At 41.0% G+C, this 21,351-nt stretch overlaps 1 protein-coding gene across 2 annotated transcripts in view; it reads left to right on the top strand.

Moving 5' to 3' along the window:
• The window catches only part of ADAT2 (adenosine deaminase tRNA specific 2), a 41,207-nt gene that overhangs the window by 17,102 nt on the left and 2,754 nt on the right, over nucleotides 1-21,351 (top strand). Inside the window, exons 5-8 of one of the 2 annotated variants that reach the window (XR_013378111.1) lie at nucleotides 9,255-9,327; nucleotides 9,432-9,729; nucleotides 16,843-17,424; nucleotides 20,380-20,475. Coding sequence is in view for 1 of the 2 variants with exons in the window: in XM_077895515.1 (XP_077751641.1) it covers nucleotides 9,255-9,327; nucleotides 9,432-9,475 (117 nt within the window). In the remaining variant the exon portion in view is untranslated. Of the gene's footprint in view, nucleotides 1-9,254; nucleotides 9,328-9,431; nucleotides 11,218-16,842; nucleotides 17,425-20,379; nucleotides 20,476-21,351 lie in introns of those variants that run through there. The other variant, XM_077895515.1, reaches the window with a different exon arrangement.

Here is a 21,351-nt window from a genome sequence, read left to right as displayed (position 1 = left end):
GCCTTTGGGATATCTATAATCACAAGACAGTGAGGATGAGGTTGAGGAGGAAATGAAAGCCACACAAGCCTACAGCCAGGAGTCTGGAATGTTCTCAGGGACCAGTAGGGTCAGCAGCTTGCCTGAGGGGCAGGGTAGAAGGCAGGTTATTGGTTGTTTTTTTTTTTTTTTTTTTTTTTCCCAGCCTTAACTGAGATAAAATTGACAGTGAATGTTGTGTAAGTTTAAAGTGTACAATGTGATGATTTGATAGATATATAGATTGTGAAATGTTTACCACAATAAAGTTAGCACACCATTCACCTCACGTAATTACCATTTTGTTGTTATGGTGAGAATGCTTAAGCTCTACTCTCTTAACAGTTTTCTTTTTCTTTTTTTTTTTTTAAGATTTTATTTATTTATTCATGAGAGACACAGAGAGAAAGAGAGGCAGAGACACAAAGCACAGGAAGAAGCAGGCTCCCTGCACAGAGCCTGATGTGGGACTCAATCCAGGGTCTCCAGGATCACGCCCTGGGCTGAAGGCAGCACTAAACTGCTAAGCCACCTGGGCTGCCTTCTTAACAGTTTTCAAGTACACAATACAGTATTGTTAACTATAGTCACCATGCTGTACCTTAGATCCTTAGAACCTTATAACTGAAAGTTTGTGTCCTTGGATCAGTGTCTCTTCATTTTCACCAACCCCCTGCCCCTCTGCCCCTGATAACTACGATTCTACTCTCTGCTTCTATAAAGAAATGTTTTATGTTTATATAAATATATAAATTATGTATATATATGTGTGTGTGTATATATATATATTTTTTCATTATATATATGCAATAGAATATTCAGCCATAAAAAAGAAGGAAATTCTGGGGACAACGTGGATAGACCTTGAGGGCATTATGCCAAGTGAAGCAAGCCAAAGAAAGACAAATACTGTATCGTCTCACTTATATGTACAATCCAAAAACATGAAACTCAGAAAGCTTATTTCTTTGAATGGGAGAGATTTACGAGGGTTTATAATAGGCCCAGTTAAGAGATGATGGAAGGCACAAGAGAAAGAGAGGTTCATTCTGAGCAACAGACCACTCTAAGCAATGACCACACTGGGCAGACCCTTGTGCTGGCACTCATTGGCTGCTTCCTCTCCTTTTTTTTTTTTTTTTATTTATTTTTTATTGGTGTTCAATTTACTAACATACAGAATAACCCCCAGTGCCCGTCACCCATTCACTCCCACCCCCCGCCCTCCTCCCTTTCTACCACCCCTAGTTCGTTTCCCAGAGTTAGCAGTCTTTACGTTCTGTCTCCCTTTCTGATATTTCCCACACATTTCTTCCCCCTTTCCTTATATTCCCTTTCACTATTATTTATATTCCCCAAATGAATGAGAACATATAATGTTTGTCCTTCTCCGACTGGCTTACTTCACTCAGCATAATACCCTCCAGTTCCATCCATGTTGAAGCAAATGGTGGGTATTTGTCATTTCTAATAGCTGAGTAATATTCCATTGTATACATAAACCACATCTTCTTTATCCATTCATCTTTCGTTGGACACCGAGGCTCCTTCCACAGTTTGGCTATCGTGGCCATTGCTGCTATAAACATCGGGGTGCAGGTGTCCCGGCGTTTCATTGCATTTGTATCTTTGGGGTAAATCCCCAACAGTGCAATTGCTGGGTCGTAGGGCAGGTATATTTTTAACTGTTTGAGGAACCTCCACACAGTTTTCCAGAGTGGCTGCACCAGTTCACATTCCCACCAACAGTGTATGAGGGTTCCCTTTTCTCCACATCCTCTCCAACATTTGTTGTTTCCTGCCTTGTTAATTTTCCCCATTCTCACTGGAGTGAGGTGGTATCTCATTGTGGTTTTGATTTGTATTTCCCTGATGGCAAGTGATGCAGAACATTTTCTCATGTGCATGTTGGCCATGTCTATGTCTTCCTCTGTGAGATTTCTGTTCATGTCTTTTGCCCATTTCATGATTGGATTGTTTGTTTCTTTGGTGTTGAGTTTAAGAAGTTCTTTATAGATCTTGGAAACTAGCCCTTTATCTGATATGTCATTTGCAAATATCCTCTCCCATTCTGTAGGTTGTCTTTGAGTTTTGTTGACTGTATCCTTTGCTGTGCAAAAGCTTCTTATCTTGATGAAGTCCCAATAGTTCATTTTTGCTTTTGTTTCTTTTGCCTTCGTGGATGTATCTTGCAAGAAGTTACTATGGCCGAGTTCAAAAAGGGTGTTGCCTGTGTTCTTCTCTAGGATTTTGATGGAATCTTGTCTCACATTTAGATCTTTCATCCATTTTGAGTTTATCTTTGTGTATGGTGAAAGAGAGTTGTCTAGTTTCATTCTTCTGCATGTGGATGTCCAATTTTCCCAGCACCATTTGTTGAAGAGACTGTCTTTCTTCCAATGGATAGTCTTTCCTCCTTTATCGAATATTAGTTGCCCATAAAGTTCAGGGTCCACTTCTGGATTCTCTATTCTGTTCCACTGATCTATGTGTCTGTTTTTGTGCCAGTACCACACTGTCTTGATGACCACAGCTTTGTAGTACAACCTGAAATCTGGCATTGTGATGCCCCCAGCTATGGTTTTCTTTTTTAAAATTCCCCTGGCTATTCGGGGTCTTTTCTGATTCCACACAAATCTTAAAATAATTTGTTCTAACTCTCTGAAGAAAGTCCATGGTATTTTGATAGGGATTGCATTAAACGTGTATATTGCCCTGGGTAACATTGACATTTTCACAATATTAATTCTGCCAATCCATGAGCATGGACTATTTTTCCATCTCTTTGTGTCTTCCTCAATTTCTTTCAGAAGTGTTCTATAGTTTTGAGGGTATAGATCCTTTACATCTTTGGTTAGGTTTATTCCTAGGTATCTTATGCTTTTGGGTGCAATTGTAAATGGGATTGACTCCTTAATTTCTCTTTCTTCAGTCTCATTGTTAGTGTATAGAAATGCCACTGACTTCCGGGCATTGATTTTGTATCCTGCCACGCTACCGAATTGCTGTATGAGTTCTAGCAATCTTGGGGTGGAGACTTTTGGGTTTTCTATGTAGAGTATCATGTCATCGGCGAAGAGGGAGAGTTTGACTTCTTCTTTGCCTATTTGAATGCCTTTAATGTCTTTTTGTTGTCTGATTGCTGAGGCTAGGACTTCCAGTACTATGTTGAACAGCAGTGGTGAGAGTGGACATCCCTGTCTTGTTCCTGATCTTAGGGGAAAGGCTCCCAGTGCTTCCCCATTGAGAATGATATTTGCTGTGGGCTTTTCATAGATGGCTTTTAAGATGTCGAGGAATGTTCCCTCTATCCCTACACTCTGAAGAGTTTTGATCAGGAATGGATGCTGTATTTTGTCAAATGCTTTCTCTGCATCCAATGAGAGGATCATATGGTTCTTGGTTTTTCTCTTGCTGATATGATGAATCACATTGATTGTTTTACGGGTGTTGAACCAGCCTTGTGTCCCAGGGATAAATCCTACTTGGTCATGGTGAATAATTTTCTTAATGTACTGTTGGATCCTATTGGCCAGTATCTTGTTGAGAATTTTTGCATCCATGTTCATCAGGGATATTGGTCTGTAATTCTCCTTTTTGGTGGGGTCTTTGTCTGGTTTTGGAATTAAGGTGATGCTGGCCTCATAGAACGAATTTGGAAGTACTCCATCTCTTTCTATCTTTCCAAACAGCTTTAGGAGAATAGGTATGGTTTCTTCTTTAAACGTTTGATAAAATTCCCCTGGGAAGCCATCTGGCCCTGGACTCTTGTGTCTTGGGAGGTTTTTGATGACTGCTTCAATTTCCTCCCTGGTTATTGGGCTGTTCAGGTTTTCTATTTCTTCCTGTTCCAGTTTTGGTAGTTTGTGGCTTTCCAGGAATGCGTCCATTTCTTCTAGATTGCCTAATTTATTGGCGTATAGCTGTTCATAATATGTTTTTAAAATCGTTTGTATTTCCTTGGTGTTGGTAGTGATCTCTCCTTTCTCATTCATGATTTTATTAATTTGAGTCTTTTCTCTCTTCTTTTTAATAAGGTTGGCTAATGGTTTATCTATCTTGTTAATTCTTTCAAAGAACCAACTCCTGGTTTTGTTGATCTGTTCCACAGTTCTTCTGGTCTCGATTTCGTTGAGTTCTGCTCGAAATCTTTATTAACTCCCTTCTTCTCTTGGGTGTAGGATCTATTTGCTGTTTTTTCTCTAGCTCCTTTATGTGTAAGGTTAGCTTTTGTATTTGAGTTCTTTCCAGTTTTTGAATGGATGCTTGTATTGCGATGTATTTCCCCCTTAGGACTGCTTTTGCTGCATCCCAAAGATTTTGAACGGTTGTATCTTCATTCTCATTAGTTTCCATGAATCTTTTTAATTCTTAATTTCCTGGTTGACCCTTTCATCTTTTAGCAGGATGGTCCTTAACCTCCACGTGTTTGAGGTCCTTCCAAACTTCTTGTTGTGATTTAGTTCTAATTTCAAGGCATTATGGTCTGAGAATATGCAGGGGACGATCCCAATCTTTTGGTATCGGTTCAGACCCGATTTGTGACCCAATATGTGGTCTATTCTGGAGAAAGTTCCATGTGCACTTGAGAAGAATGTGTATTCAGTTGAGTTTGGATGTAAAGTTCTGTAGATATCTGTGAAATCCATCTGGTCCAGTGTATCATTTAAAGCTCTCGTTTCTTTGGAGATGTTGTGCTTAGAAGACCTATCGAGTATAGAAAGAGCTAGATTGAAGTCACCAAGTATAAGTGTATTATTATCTAAGTATTTCTTCACTTTGGTTAATAATTGATTTATATATTTGGCAGCTCCCACATTCGGGGCATATATATTGAGGATTGTTAAGTCCTCTTGTTGAATAGATCCTTTAAGTATGATATAGTGTCCCTCTTCATCTCTCACTACAGTCTTTGGGGTAAATTTTAGTTTATCTGATATAAGGATGGCTACCCCTGCTTTCTTTTGAGGACCATTCGAATGGTAAATGGTTCTCCAACCTTTTATTTTCAGGCTGTAGGTGTCCTTCTGTCTAAAATGAGTCTCTTGTAGACAGCAAATAGATGGGTCCTGCTTTTTTATCCAGTCTGAAACCCTGCGCCTTTTGATGGGGTCATTAAGCCCGTTCACATTCAGAGTTACTATTGAGAGATATGAGTTTAGTGTCATCATGATATCTATTCAGTCTTTGTTTTTGTGGACTGTTCCACTGAACTTCTTCTTAAAGGGGAATTTTAAGAGGCCCCCTTAAAATTTCTTGCAGAGCTGGTTTGGAGGTCACATATTCTTTTAGTTGCTGCCTGTCTTGGAAGCTCTTTATCTCTCCTTCCATTTTGAATGAGAGCCTTGCTGGATAAAGTATTCTTGGTTGCATGTTCTTCTCATTTAGGACCCTGAATATATCCTGCCAGCCCTTTCTGGCCTGCCAGGTCTCTGTGGAGAGGTCTGCTGTTACCCTCCCCATAAAAGTCAGGGATTTCTTGTCTCTTGCTGCTTTAAGGATCTTCTCCTTATCTTTGGAATTTGCAAGCTTCACTATTAAATGTCGAGGTGTTGAACGGTTTTTATTGATTTTAGGGGGGGATCTCTCTATTTCCTGGATCTGAATGCCTGTTTCCCTTCCCAGATTAGGAAAGTTTTCAGCTAGAATTTGTTCAAATACATATTCTGGCCCTCTGTCCCTTTCGGCGCCCTCGGGAACCCCAATTAAACGTAGGTTTTTCTTTCTCAGGCTGTCGTTTATTTCCCTTAATCTATCCTCATGGTCTTTTAATTGTTTGTCTCTTTTTTCCTCAGTTTCCCTCTTTGCTATCAACTTGTCTTCTATGTCACTCACTCGTTCTTCCACCTCGTTAACCCTCGTCGTTAGGACTTCTAGTTTGGATTGCATCTCATTCAATTGATTTTTAATTTCTGCCTGATTAGCTCTAAATTCTGCAGTCATGAAGTCTCTTGAGTCCTTTATACTTTTTTCTAGAGCCACCAGTAGCTGTATAATAGTGCTTCTGAATTGGCTTTCTGACATTGAATTGTAATCCAGATTTTGTAACTCTGTGGGAGAGAGGACTGTTTCTGATTCTTTCTTTTGAGGTGAGGTTTTCCTTCTAGTCATTTTGCTCAGTGCAGAGTGGCCAAAAGCAAGTTGTATTGGGAAAAGAGAAAAAGAGAGGAGAGAAAGAAGGAAAGAAAAGAGAAAGAGAAAAAAAAGGGAAGAAAAAAAACGAAAAGAAAGAAAAAAAAAAAGAAAAAAAAAGAAGAAGAAAAAGAGAAAGAAAAAGAAAGGAGAAAAAAAAGGGGGGGTGGGGGAAGGAAACAAATCAAAAAGCAAAACAAAACAAAACAAAACAGAACCACCGGGGAGTATCTTCTGATTCTGTGTACTTTAAGTCCCTTGGCTTCTCCTGGAAGTTGTCAGTCTAGGTGGTGTTCTGGGGGAGGGGCCTGTTGTGCTGATTTTCAGGTGTTAGCAGTTGGGGGAGCTGCTGTGCCCCTGCCTGGTGCAGGGCTCAGTGGGGGTTGTTTGCCCCGTGAGGCCGCAGGAGGAACAGCCCCAGTGGCGGGGCAGCTCTGGAAACCTGGATTCAGCTCCGGCAGGAACTCCGTCTGCAGGGCCTGGAGGCTCCGGGGCGGGGCCGCTGATCTGCTCAGCTGGGGCAGGAGCGTCCTCGCTGTCCTGGGCCCTCCCGGCCTCTGCCTGTCCCGGGGGAGGCGGGATCCTGGGCTGTGTCCCGGCGCCCTGTGCTCCGGAGCCTGCGCTGGTGGATTCGCGCTCCCGGGCCGCAGCCCCCTCCGCGGAGCCGCCGCCCGAGCCCCCCGAGCTGCTCCTGGAACCGCGCAGCCCCCTCCGCACGGAGCCTCTTCCTCTGCCCGAGCCTCCCGAGCTGCTCCCGGGGCCGTGCAGCCCCCTCCGCGGAGCCGCCGCCCGAGCCCCTCCGAGCTGCTCCGGGTCCCGCCGTGCGCGCTGCAGCCCTTAGGGAGCTCGGCGCACTCTCCTGGGCGCGGTTGCTGTTACTGTCCCCGGGAGCCCGAGGGCATCCCCGCCCTCCTGGGTCCTGCTCCAACTCCCCACGAGCCCCTTTCCGCCCGGGAAGGTCGTGCAGCTCCTGCGTCTCCGGGACGGGGCTCTCCTGTCCTGGGGACACTCGCCCCGGCCTCAGCCCGGCTCCTCGTGGGGCCCCTCCCCCTTGGAGGCCTTTAGTTTCTTTACTTCCTTTTCCCCGTCTTCCTACCTTGATAGAAGCGTGAACTCTTCTCACTGTTGCATTCCAGGTGTTCTCTCTTTAATTCTCAGGCCGAATTCATAGATTTTCAGAATGATTGGAAGGTTTTCTAGGTAATTTGGTGGAGACAGGTGATTTGGGGACCCTACTCTTCCACCATCTTGCTCCTCCCCCCGCTGCTTCCTCCTGTGGTGGCTTCCAGATGTGCCTCCTTGGCATCTCTGTTCATTTTATCATTTCATGCACCTTAGAAGGATGCAATGCATCAAGTCTGTGACATGCTTTCAAAGCCCTGGATATTTTGATCTCATTTTATCTCATTCTTTACCTGTAGGCCCCCCACCCCACATTAGTTGGTTTCTTTATACAGCCTAAGCTTATTCTTACTCTTTCCTTGAAATGCTCTGCTGAGTTTCTTTAAATAATTGCGCTTTTGTTTTTATTTTTTTAAGATTTTATTTATTTATTCATGAGACACAGAGAGAGAGAGGTAAAGACATAGGCAGAGGGAGAAGCAGGCTCCATGCCGGAAGCCCTATGTGGGACTCGATCCTGGAGTTCCGGAGGCGAATGCAGACGCTCAACCGCTGAGCCACCCAGGCGTCCCTAAATACTGCTCTTTAAATTTTTTTTAAATTTTTATTTATTTTAGCGCACATGTGCTTACGAGTGGGGTGGGTGTCGGAAGGTAGGAGAAAGAGTCTTTTTAGCAGGCTCTACGCCCAATGCAAGCTGTCTCAGGGCTCAGTCTCATGACCCCAACATCATGACCTGAGCCGAAATCAAGTCAGATGCTTAACCAGCTGAGCCACCCAGCTGCCCCAAATATTTGCTATCTTTAAGGCAAGTTCAAAGGCAGCCCGGGTGGCTCAGTGGTTTGGCACCACCTTCAGCCCAGGGCGTGACCTGAAGACCCTGGATGGAGTCCCAGGTCAGGGTCCCTGCATGGAGCCTGCTTCTCCCTTTGCCTGTGTCTCTGCCTCTCTCTCTTTCTCTCTGTGTCTCTCATGAATAAATAAATAAATAAAATTAAAAAAAAATTAAGGCAAGTTCAGGCTTTGTCTTCATGTAATATTTCATGTAATTCCACTCCATGCCGTTATCACAATTTCTAATCTTTCACATAATGACCTCTTATCTCTAGTTAGATACCAAAGATAGACCAAACTGAACACTTCTTTTTTAAGATTTATTTATTTATATGAGAGACAGAGCATGCATGGGAGGGGCAGAGGGAGAGAGAATCTCAAGCCGATTCTGCACTGAGCATGGAGGCCCACACAGGGCCGATCTCACGATCCCAAGATGACGACCCCAAGCTGAAACCAAGAGTTGGTTGCTCAATCGACTGTGCCACCCAGATCCCCCTCAAACTGAATACTTTTTTAAAAAAATCTGCTATAGTAAGGTTCCACATTTTTTTTTCTGTAAAGAACCTAATATAAATATTTTAGCCTTGTGAGCCACTTATGTCTGTTACATCTTTTTTTTTTCCACAACTCTTAAATATAAAAATCATACTTAACTGATCATTTTCAGCTGTGGATTGCCAACTCTAGCTCTGTAGCGTCAAACACTTAATGGGCTACTAGTAAGTACACTAAATAAAAATAGCTGATGCTTAACAAACTCTTAGGAAGTGCCAGGTATTTAACAGGTGTTATTTTATGTAATCTTATTTAATCTTCATGAAATCCTTCTGAGGTAAGTGCTGTAATTATCTCCATTTCACACAGGAGGAAGCTGGGGTACAGAGTTTGATTATCATACCCAAGATCACATAACTAGTAACTTCAGTAGTACTTGATGGAAAAATAATAGTTGGTTAGAGTGACATTTGAGTCCATACATCTATTCTTTTGTAACATACTTCCTTACTGCATTATTGCTATCCCTAGAGCATATTAACATTACCTGAAGTAAATTTATGTAATTATGTATACATTGCTGTTTTTAATGGGCTACAGGCCACATTGTCATAGGCCAATATTCATTCTCAATTTTCTCATTTCATCAGTGCATTCCCGGATATCGGGCTGAGGAAGCGGTGGAAATGTTAAAGACCTTCTACAAACAGGAAAATCCAAATGGTCAGTTTTCCCGTGCTATACAAAAAAATAAAGACAAATCAGTGTGAAGAGACTCTGACAAGCACCTACCCTCTTCATTTTCTCTTTTTCTTTTCTTTTCACAGCACCCAAATCAAAAGTTCGGAAAAAGGAATGTCAGAAACCTTGAACTTATTCTGTTGGAAGGTTGATGCCCCTCGATGGAATTCTTGGACTGAAAGAAAGCTTTTGACATCACTGAATCATGTTTATCTGTGTCCTTCGCCCCTAGGAAAATTGTCTCTCATGTATTTGTGCTGTTGAGGAAACAAATTAGCACGTTTTAAAAGTCTCACAGTTGTAAACAATGATTAGCTTTTCCATAAGCTTCAAGAACATTTTAAGAAGGGGAAAAGAAGATAAAGATTGAGGTCTTAGAAATTAGTAAGTGATGCATAACCTTCCTGCCAAAATAATTGTGCCCATGCCAGAACGTGCTGAGTTTGTGAATGTGCATCCAGACCCAGGCAGTTGGCATGTGTCCGGACCGCAGTGTGCCACACTGAGGACACCTGGCGCTTCAGAATTGGATTCTTCATTGTTTGTGGCCATTCTGTTCTCCCAGTGTATTAAGGGCCCGTGACTTCCTTGGAATTTGTTTAGGAGTTATGTACATCTAGTCTATGAATGTGTGCTTCTCAGAACAGGTGTTTTTTTTTTTTTTTTTTTTTTTTTTTTGTCTTTTTGCTTTTAGAAGGCAGAGAAAATGCATACTTTTTTTAAAGATTTTATTTATTTATTCATGAGAGACACAGAGAGGCAGAGGCATATTCAGAGGGAGAAGCAGGCTTCGTGCAAGGAGCCCGATGTGCGACTTGATCCTGCGACTCCAGGATCACGCCCTGGGCTGAAGGCTAGAGCTAAACCTGCCGAGCCACCCAGGCTGCCCAAGAAAATGCATACTTTTAAAACAAGTACTAAGTGTCATTTTTAAATCATAGCATATTGCTATAATAAAACCTTCCTTATTCCTTCTTTGAAGATGAATATTTTCTTAAAAAGATAAAAATGTAAGTGAGACAATTCCTTCTTTATTATTGAGCAGCTATACTATGCCAGGCTTGATTTGTTCATCAAATCAGTGAACAAAACCATGTATCTTGCCCTTATGGAGTGGCTATTCTAGCAGGAGGAAACACATAATACACCTGATAGATTATATAGCATTTTAGAAGATGTTAAGAATTGTGTCAATAAGAAAAAACAGAGTAAAGAGGATGGTAAAGTGGCATTTGGTATTGGGACTGCTGATTACACAATTTAAATAGAATGGTTTAATCTGATATCAAATTGTTACTTCTTTTGATAAAAGTCTATATTTAGAATTTAAAACCTAAAATTTAGAAATGTGCACGAAACCCTGAGAAGGGTCTCCACAGCAGGAAGTCCCAGACACTCAGGCGAAATGCTGCAGTAAGGGCTGGCGCTAAAAAACAGTTTTGCTGAGCCGCACTGGGGTTCGCTGCGTCTGCCCAGAAGGGGGCCTCGCCGTTCCACCAGAAGCCCAGCTCCAGGCCTCTGTTGCATTTCTTCAGTGGATTCATTTCCTTGATGCAAAGCATCTGTATTTGTTGGTTCTACCATTTGAGCGATGTCTGACTTGTTTGTTTTGAATTACATTACAGGCTGGAATGTAATTGTGGTAAAAGTATTTTTATATTGCTGAGAGTAGCAGCTAATCACAAGTTACATGCTTCAGAGGATTTATAATTGCTTGCTTTTGTACGTGTATGTTTTTAACTGCATTTGAGAAATTTTATGGAGAATATGCATAATTTTGAATCTATAATAATGTTACATGTAACTTATCTTCAATTTCACCTACTTTAAAAAATTATTTCTTCATTAAATTTTAGTGCTTTGACTAGTTTATTCCTTTTTGCAGTTGGTCGTAATTCATTCCTGGCTCCTTCTGCTTTCCTGCAAGCTGACTTCAGTGCACTTTCTATCTTCACATCATCGTTTTCTCAGGGATTATTTGTAGACAAAAAACTGGAGTCTTTTGTCTAGTGCCAGTAAGGACCAATAAGTCTGGTTAAGTATGTATGTCAAGTAGGTTCTTGGTAAACATTTGTTAAGTAAGATTATTGATTGGCATTTGGAGAAAAATGAGTAATAAGGAGAATATCTAGGACTTGAAGTCAAAGCCAGAAGTAGTATATGGGTGTTTTGGCTATCTTACAGATAGTCAATATTAAAAGTATCAAGAAAGTAATAAAACCAAGAAGGATAGAAAAGACTTATACATGTCTCTGCTGTGTTTTGAAGATTGGGCATTTTCTAATCCTAAGCATGGCTAAAAATTTTAATTTTGGTTACCACCCTTTTGATTCTCTCTTCAGTGATTGATTGACTTCCAGAAAAGTCTCTCCTATTTTTTTGGTTTTAGGCTCAGTTTCCTCTACTACTTTTGGGGGAAAAAAATCAGTTCAGAGGGCATATTGCAGATTGGAGGTGAGCACCTCTGGTGCTGATAGAGGAGCATTGTGAGGTCATAGACATTGAGGCTACAGGATTCTGGCCACAATTTTGAAGTGGTGGTGGTGAGTTCTGGACATACGATGAGGTAATCCTGCTTCCTGAGTTCCACATTCTGTAGCTACTTACACATGGCTTAAAATATTAGGATGCTCCAGTTCAAAACATTGAATCCAATTGGTTGACATTGATAGTGCCTAAGAGACTGGCTGAGAGACTTGTTTTATGCATGGGATGATTCTGAAAGTTGTAGAATGTGAAAAAGTTTTAGAATCATGGCCCTGTTTGGAGGAATTAGTAGGAAATGACTGCATCTAAGTTGCTAGAGTATCCAGTGTTTGCTGGTCTTTGCAGTGGACTCGGCTAAGATGGATGGTGTGTAATGTTTTGGCAGGCTTCGATCACTGATAAAAGATTATGTTAAAATATCTTTGCACTTTCTTGTTACTTGGCACAAGCATCTCTTCCTGTGTTGGATTTGGAATATTATGAAGGGAAAATAGATAGCCAAGAATGCCAATGTAGGCAAGCACTATTAATTTTCTATAAACTTTCTATTTGCAAATAATTTCAGACTTATAAATTTAATTGGTTAACATTTTATACCTTTAGCTTTATCATTGCTCTGTTTATTCTCTCTCTCCCTATCTATCCATATCTATGTACGTATGAATGTATATAATTGTTCTTCTCAATCATTTAGTAAAAAGTTACATCACACATCATGGCCCTTTGCCCTGAAATATTTCTGTATTTCCTAAGCATAGGATATTCTCTTATATAATCACAGTACATTTACTGGCTTCAGGGTATTTAACATTAGTACAATACTTTTATCTAATATACTGTTTGTATTCTAATATTGTCAGTTGACCCCATAATGTCCTTTAGAGAATTTTCCCCACCCACCCCACAGTATTGGAATATTCTAAGGACAGGTATCTTATTTAGTTGCCATGCATCTTTAGCTTATTTTATTTTTTAAAGATTTTATTTATTTGAGAGAGAAAGAGAGCACAAGCGGGGAGGGGGGGGGAGGGCAAAGGGAGAGGGAGAAGCAGACTCCACACTGAGCAGGGAGCCTGACTTGGGACTTGATTCTGAGACCCTGAGATCATGCCCTGAGCCGAAATCAAAAGTATGACACTTAACTGACTGAGCTACCTAGGTGCCCAACTATTATCTTTTTTTAATAATGGTGCTTTCTCACGATTAGATTCAGGTTCTGCATTTTAGGTGATGTTATTTTCTCAGAATCACATTTAAAGGCACCCAAAGGCCATCTGTTCCTCACGGGTGGTGTTGATTTTGGTCACCTGGTTAATTTTGATAACTTGATTTCTGTACTATGTAATTACTGTTTTTTCTCTCCCTTGCCATGAGTAAACAATCTGGGGGAGAGAAACTTAAAGTTTTACAGGAAAATGTATTTGATATTAGTAGAAAGGAGGGGGAATCAATGATATAAATTTCAGAGCAACTATTAGGTTATTTGATTGTATTCTTTCTCTTTTATTATATCAGCTGAAATTTACAAAATTCTTTTTGTAATAAGAATATTTTAAATAGGGATGTCTTAACAAAAATGAAAAGGAAGCCTCAAGTTCTTTCTCTCCTGATCTCCTTAGCAAAACTAATACATCAATTATATCTGATAAGATAGTTTTGGAAAAATAGGTCTGAGATGTGATGTTTCTGGTATCACAGATGGCCCATAGTAATCCAACAGGACGGATAATCTAGGTAGGTAGTCATTGGCCATAAAAGCAGAGTTCTCTTGGGTTTCCATAGAGACATTTCGACTTTCAGCACTGCTGCTTTTAAAATGAGTGTCAGTAAAAATAGAAAAAACTAAGGCTCTTTAGAAAAAAAAAATCATTAAAATTTTTTTTTAAAGTAGTAAAGTTCCTGGTTAAAAATCCACGTTGAAGCCAAAACTTGTGCTTCACAGTCATTCTGCGTCAACTGGCCTTGAATAGCCTTGGGCAGAAGAGGCATCAAGAACTGGTTTCTCTGCCTTTTGGCAAAAGCATGAGACTGCACTGACTTCATCTATGAAGACAACTGCCAACTAGTTTCTTACTCTGTAAATTGTTAATTGTGTGTGGTGAAGAAAAGGGTTATGGGTGACGTTATTTTTATGGGTAAGACTGGCATAAGTTCTGGTGAAAGTTTGACATCTTTAGGTTCTTTTGTTTTTTCAAGTTGAGCTAATAAAGAGAGGCTCATGGGATTATTTCACACCTGATTTTTAAGTGAATATTGAGCTAAATGCCATGTGTCCGTGACAATTAAGGACTTTGTCGTGGGTTGAAGAAGCATGAACTTGTGATCACGCCTAGAACAGGAGTCCACAAAATATGGCCTGTGGGCCAAACCCAGCCTTCTGCCTCTTTTGGTACCACTAACAAGTTAAAAATGGTTTTATGTTTTGAAATGGTTGGAAAAAAAAATCAGAAGAAGACTTTAGTGACCTGTGAACATCATCTGAAATTCGAATTTCAGTGTCCACAAATTGCTTTATTGAAACGTAGCATGCCCATTTTCGTGTGGTCTGGAGCTGCCCCTGTGCTACAACAGCAGTGTTGAGTGGTGGTGACAGAGACCAGTGGTTCCCAAAGCCTAAAATATTTAGTGTCTGGCTCTTTAGGACAATTTCTGCTGCCCTCTGGTCTAGAGAATATAAAATGTTGGGGTTCCATCTCTAAGTTTCTGGTTAAAGTTCTGCAACTTTGGAACCGAAGAGTGTGTCTCAATTTCCAGCGGTGGTAAATTGCTTTAGTACTGTGACTTTTTTTTTTTTAAGTCAGTTTATAAATACGAAAGAGAAATCCAGGCACCTAATATATTTATTCTGGCTTAGAATATTTTGTTTCCTTACATACATGTAAGAGTGGCAAGGAGAAAAGATCATTTATCAATTTGAGTAAGAATAAACAATATTTGATTTATGATTTTCACATTAAAAATATTGTCAAGTATTTATCATCTGTAAGAAGTTACTCTAATGGCAGAAATCTATTGGACTCTTTAAAAACCAGGAGTCAGGGATCCCTGGGTGGCGCAGCGGTTTGGCGCCTGCCTTTGGCCCAGGGCGCGATCCTGGAGACCCGGGATCAAATCCCACGTCGGGCTCCCAGTGCATGGAGCCTGCTTCTCCCTCTACCTGTGTCTCTGTGCCTCTCTCTCTCTCTCTGTGACTATCATAAATAAATTAAAAAAAAAAATTAAAAAAAAAAAAAAAAACAGGAGTCAAATGGAAACTATCTCCATACCATCCCCATCACTGTTCCTCCTACAGTTCTCTCTGTAACAGGTTTGATAACCCTTTGATGCTACATATGCTGACTTTGAAGAAAAGACAAAAAAATAAACATTTATTAGTGTTTTTGGTGTTTTACCCAGCATTGAGTTCAGAATAAAGCCTTAGGTGCAACAGACAAAAAATTTTAAGTTGTAAAAACAAACAAACAAAAAAAAAGCAAAAAACAAATTCTAAGTTGCCTAGTAAAGCAGAGTTTGAAGGAGACTTCTGGAGAAAGCAGACACCAACTAGGCCCGGAGAGACCTGCGGGCTTTGGAACGTAGGTTGGGAGGATGAGGGGCAGCATAGTAGTAGGTGCTAGAGTAGAAGATGACCATCGTGTGAAAACACAGGGAAGGGATGTTTGGGCCAAGTTACCATAAGTAAGATGTACTTTTTTTCTGAGAAGGGGTAATTTTCCTGTTTCTGTCTGATGTGTGATTTCACTCATTCCTTGAGTATGTGTGTTTTGGGGTGGGGCATTACCAGGGACAAAGGTTCTAACATTATAGTCACTGTGGTAAGAAGACTGGATTTGCATGCACATCACTAGGCAAGGTTTGAACTGTGACAGAGCGTATCAATATTAGAAGCTAATATTCAAAAAAAATAAATAAATAAATAAATAAAAAAGCTAATATTCACGTCTTAAAAGAAAAGCTAATATTTATGTAGAAATTGCCAGGCTCTATTCATATGCTAATCCTCGGAACAACCCTATGAGTCAGTACTGTTATCATCTCTGCTTTACATAAGGGAAACTGAGGCCCAGGGAGGTTAAGTAACTTGCCCAGGGTCACAGAGTACTAAGTGATGGTGTCAGTCAGAATGGGCTGGGTTATGCCAAGGAAATAGCCCTCAGGTTTCAATGCCTTAGAACGAAGTTTTAATTCCTTCATGCTTCACTTCTCATCTCTCAGATCAGGCCAGGGGTTTAGGTTAAATGCATCTAGAATGTCTTCAGTCACTGTGGCAGGGATGAGAGAAGACAGTGAAGAATGCTCTGTGTCTTCACCAATTTGAATGTGCATATGAATTGCCCAAGCAGTTTGTTAAATGCACATTTGATTCAGGATATCTGAGACCAGCCTGCCATTTGGCCTTTCTAGCAAGCCTCCAGGTGATTCCTATAGTGCAGGACAGGGGCCACTCTTGAGTAAGGAGTGCTTACTGGCTTTTGCCCAGAAGTGACACGTCATTTCTGCTCACAGAAGCCACATAGCCATGCCTAACGTCAGAGTGGCAGATGCAATCTGCCATCTACCTCAGGAAGAGGAGAATTAAAATATTTGTGAACAATCCCAATGAAGAGCAGAACATGTGAAGCCAGGATTCGAATTCAGACAGGCTGTCCCCAGAGTGTGTGCTCTATCACTCCATACAGTCGTAGGTGTCAGCCCCTTCTCTATCAAGAAAGGACAGTATGATGGCACCTGCCCTACTTGGTGGCCGCCAGTCAGGGTAGCCCTCGAGACTGACCAGTTGCAGTTGACTTATGCGACACTGCTATGCTGGGTGTCCCAGGCAGCTTAGTGTCAAAGGCAGCAGTTGTCAATGTGATGCTGCAACTCTGTGAAAAGTTTCAATTTTTTTTTCGTAATATGCTGACATCTATGAAATATATACTTTTATTCAAAGCATACCTTAGAGCAGATTCAAGCCTTTCCCTATTACTGTCATCAAATAATCTGCCATGCTTTCTTGTTTTGGACCAGGGTGTGTTAAAGCCAGCATTTAGGGAATTGTGCATGATCCTGGGAACATCCATGGGTGTGTGTCCACGCATGTACACCATTCATCATGTATGTTTGCTGCAAAGCGCTGGAGTCGCTGCTCTGAAGTGTCCTAGGCTTGTGGTCAGAGTAACAAGCACAATACCCAGGTGGTTGTGGTTGAGAAACAGCTTCTCTGAACCTGCAGAACATCTGATAGGATCATAAACACTTGGGAACTGAGGGACTGAGTGGTGGATCCCAGGCTTATGTTGGCGTCTCTGAATGGAACGCAGTGGACTGGGTTACAGCACAGTGTCGGGTGAACATCGCACTGCCTTTGACGGACCTTCCAGTGCCCACAGAAAGCTCTGCTCTCACTCCTACCACTCCTACCACAGCGCACTTTGCTGTCGGTTCCTAAGCTGACGTGTATTGACAATTCAGAAACATCGGTTTCAGCCAGACTTCTGTCCACTTTGTGGAAAAACTGATCTGCAAGTGATACATAGGATGATAGAAGATTGTTCTTCCTCCATTGAAAGATAAAAAGAATCTTCCCAAAAAGGAGAAACCTAAATAAAGGTACATTTCAGTTATAAATAATTATTATAGTTAAGATATCAGAATTACCCCACTACCCTAGTTGATTCAGTCAGCAACTTAGCTAAGCACAAGGGAGAAAATGGGCCTTGATAGTTTTTCTTTCGGAAAATCGGGTTTGCCATCGTTGAAAAATGCTTGCACCCCTGCCCACCTGTTCTGTTGATCTCAGGGAGAGCTGGATAAACCCGATTGTTCCTCCAGAGACACTTTTGTCATCTAATGCACATAGTTCAATTAAGTATGCAGATGCATGCTAAGTTAACAAGGGAAAATAATAAAGTTGCCATTTTTATTAACTACTTAGGCTGAAACCTACAGTATGCCTTTTCTAAATTAATGAAACAGAATTCCACTGCTTGCTGGTTGTAATCCTAATCCTAGAAGTTATTACCAGTGATCTTTCTTGGCTGTTAGTACCCTTTCGAAAAAGCCCTATCACTCCACCAATAATCCTGACTTCACATGAAAGTGCTTTCAGCTTTTAATCTAGCCTGTACTGGCATTTCTAAAATTTTTTAGATTTCTAATTTCTAATTAGAAATCTAATTTCTAATCTAATTTCTAATTTCAATGACATTTCTAAATTTTTTTTTTAAGATTTTTATTTATTTATTCATGAGAGACACAGAGAGAAAGGCAGAGACATGGGCAGAGGGAGAAGCAGGCTCCATGCAGGAAGCCCAATGCGGTACTCATCCGGGAACTCTGGGGTCATGTCCTGAGCCTTAGGCTCAACCGCTGAGCCATCCAGGCATCCCCAATGACATTTCTATATTGGACGGCTAAATAAGTTAAGGATGTCAACTCGATTTTTATGTGGGCAATGTCACCATCCTGATTCAAATGCTAAACAATTTCTGGAAAAATTAAATTTTTTCCTGACCTGAGAAATCCCATCTTCTCAGTGAGAAGCTGTGTGGGCAGGATGCCAAGGGGAAGGCATTGCACCGCCTGCTGCAGTGGAAATCCCCCCTAGGTAAGCCCACTGCACCACATAGTGTTCTTTCATCCTAAACACATTTTGTCAACCTCATAAGCCTCTAGCATTATTTTACTCTTCCCTTCAAAGTCCTGCATTCTCCATGAAATCTTTTCCAACTACTCTAGCCCACAATGATCGTTTTCTTCAAATTCCTACTTTGTGTCACATAGTTTAATCTCAATTGGTCTCTAATTATAGTAATTAGATTGTAAGCTCCTCCAAAGCAAGGATTTAGCCCAGTGCTAGGCCCAGAGGCGGTTTCAGTAAATACTTGCCGAGTGATGGATTTGCAGTTCTGGATGGTTTCCAGCAAGCAGGACAAACGGGTGAATTAGCACTACCAAGCGAACACTGTCTGGCCTTCCTGAACCGAACAGACCCTCATTCTACAAGTACTTTTGCTCAGGCCATCACCGCCAGACAGTGGGGCAGCCAAGGGAGCACAACTTAGATCGTTTTCCTGTGTTCCTTCAGCTCATCTTTTCTCATTTGGAAATCTACATTTTGGGCTCAGGTTTGCAATTTCCCACTTTCAGATTTGAGAAGTCAGGAAGTGGTAGAGGGTCAGAGAGGTAAAAAACTTATATCTGCTTTGCTAGAACCTGACTTTCTTACAGAGGCATAACAAAAGAGAGGACACGTTGCATATTTCAGAGCAACTAAAAAGCTGTGTGGAGATTGATTTATGTAACTTTCTTGCTAGATTAGTCCAGAAACTGGATTAATATTTTAATCACATTCCCTGGAGAGGAAAAGGCAGCTGGTGAAATTGTTGGAGGTGACATGCCAATCTACATAGAAACCAAGTGTGGTTTGGAGACCACCATGGAAATAGTAACTTCAGTCATTAAGTGGAGAATGAAAGGAAGAAAGAAACCAGATAAGTTTTCCAGGATCAAGAAGTTATTTTTATTATAAACTAACCTTAGGGAGACCATAAGATTTATTATTATTTTAACATTTAAATTCAAATACTGATGGCTTTATCTTTTCACTGCTGATTACTCTTGGCAACACCAGAGTGCAACGAGAGCAACAGAACATGCTTCATTTTTTTAAGTTCCCATTTGTGGATATAAGCTCAGCTGTGCAGGCAAAACATGGCAATGAGCACATGGTGGCACAGTTCACGTCTTGATACAGCATTGCTCTCTCACTGTGAACTTGACTTCCCAAGACCTGAATTCTAACATAAAAATTCACTGGTGTCCTGAAATTCAAAAGGAAAAAGGAGGTCTTTTTTCTGCTCTTTTTCCTTTGCAGACCTGGATAACCCCAAATCTTTACAATGGCCTGTGGCTGGCACTGGCAACAAGCATCTGGAGTATATAGCATGTTATGCTCTGGGAAATGCAATCGTCTGCTTGAGAACAGCCCTCAGATGGAAACTGATGTTTAGATTATTACTGGGAATTTGTTTGTGCTTCTGAATTCTGTAGGATTAAGGCTGGTGCTGTGATATTCTCATGTGTTCTCTTGACCCTTAGGTATTTTAGAAAAGAGGGAAATGAAGAGTCTGAGGGTTGAAATAATCAAACTTTGGAGGTGCTAAGGCTCCACTCCGATTATATTGGCAGATGGCCCAGGGCGCAGCTGCTGACGAAGAATCCCAGATTCCACCCGAAGGCCCAAATACTACCTCTTCTGTCTGGAGCTGAGTCAGTAAAAGGAAATAGGGTAGGGCAGCATTTTGGACTGAAATTTCTCTGTGAGAGCAACAGATTGAATTGATAATGGGAGAAAGTTTGTATTGTTAACTTTTATAAGATGGCCCAGTAAATTTCATGAGTTTTATAGGGCCTGCATATTATTCGGATCATATTTTCATCTGGTGCTCATTGCTTGCTCTGCTTGGTTGAATAGTGTAGCTGAACAGGATCCAAGACGAGAAAGAGAAGTGGGACTGACTGTGGCATTGGGGCTAATGTAATGAATGTCCTGACCTGTTTCAGCTGCTTCTGGAGGCCACAACAGAGAGCCATTCATGAAAGCCCTGAGGGGATGAAGTGGCCATCTCTTTGACACCAAGAAAATATGAGAAAGAGAAGGTAAGAGAAGATATGGAGAAAGTGACTCCATGGAGAGCGCACTCTCCCATTCTCCCTTCCTGAGGACAGTATCACTTGGCCTCAACTGTGGTTCTGATGATTAATTTCACCAGCTTAATAGGAGAAGTAGACAAAAAGGGAAGAATATTGGTGATGAAGGGAGGGTAATTCACTTCTGTATTGGTGCTATTGGTTAGGTAGGTGAAGAATGTTGATTTGTCTCTGTGCTAATGGACAAAACTATAGTGTAAAGTCAGAAGGCACTTTGGACTCTCAGAAGAGACTGGGAAAGATAGCTTGGAAGTAGCCCAGAAACATTGCTCTTGGCATTTGTCCAAACCCTGTATCTTCTCTCTCACGAGTGGCTTTTCCTTGCTTTGGAATGTAACATCTGAGATTCAGTTTTTGATTTACACTTAGGGGGGCTATGGGTAGTTCCACACCAAAGGGCTATTTTAAATCAAGGCCTATAAGCTCACCTTACTTAGTATGCTCTACAATGTAGCCTAGTTAGAAATGAAGCAGACAGAACACATGCTTCTTCATTAGAATGACTAGTAGTAGCTAATGTTCACTGCCTCCTTGTTGTGTTCCAGGCACAGCTGTAAAAGCTTTGCACCTATTACATGATCCTTGCAGCAAACTTAAGATGTTACTGTTCTTTTTCCCACTTAAGGAGTGAGTTAATAGAGGTTTACAGGGTTTAATTTGCTCAAGATCACAGAGCTAGTCAGAGGCAGAACCAGAATTTAAACTCTGGAAGCTCATATTTCTTAACCATCATACTAAACTATTTCAACAAGATTACCCAAATAGGAAAAGAACAAAAAGGATGCTGATTCTTGTTCCCTGCCCAGCCCTCCACTGAAACAACAT

This window comes from Canis aureus, chromosome 1 (genome assembly GCF_053574225.1).
Source record: "Canis aureus isolate CA01 chromosome 1, VMU_Caureus_v.1.0, whole genome shotgun sequence".
Classification (NCBI taxonomy): domain Eukaryota; kingdom Metazoa; phylum Chordata; class Mammalia; order Carnivora; family Canidae; genus Canis; species Canis aureus.
Note: the sequence above shows the minus strand (reverse complement) of the source record. Positions and strands in the feature narration are given on the sequence as shown.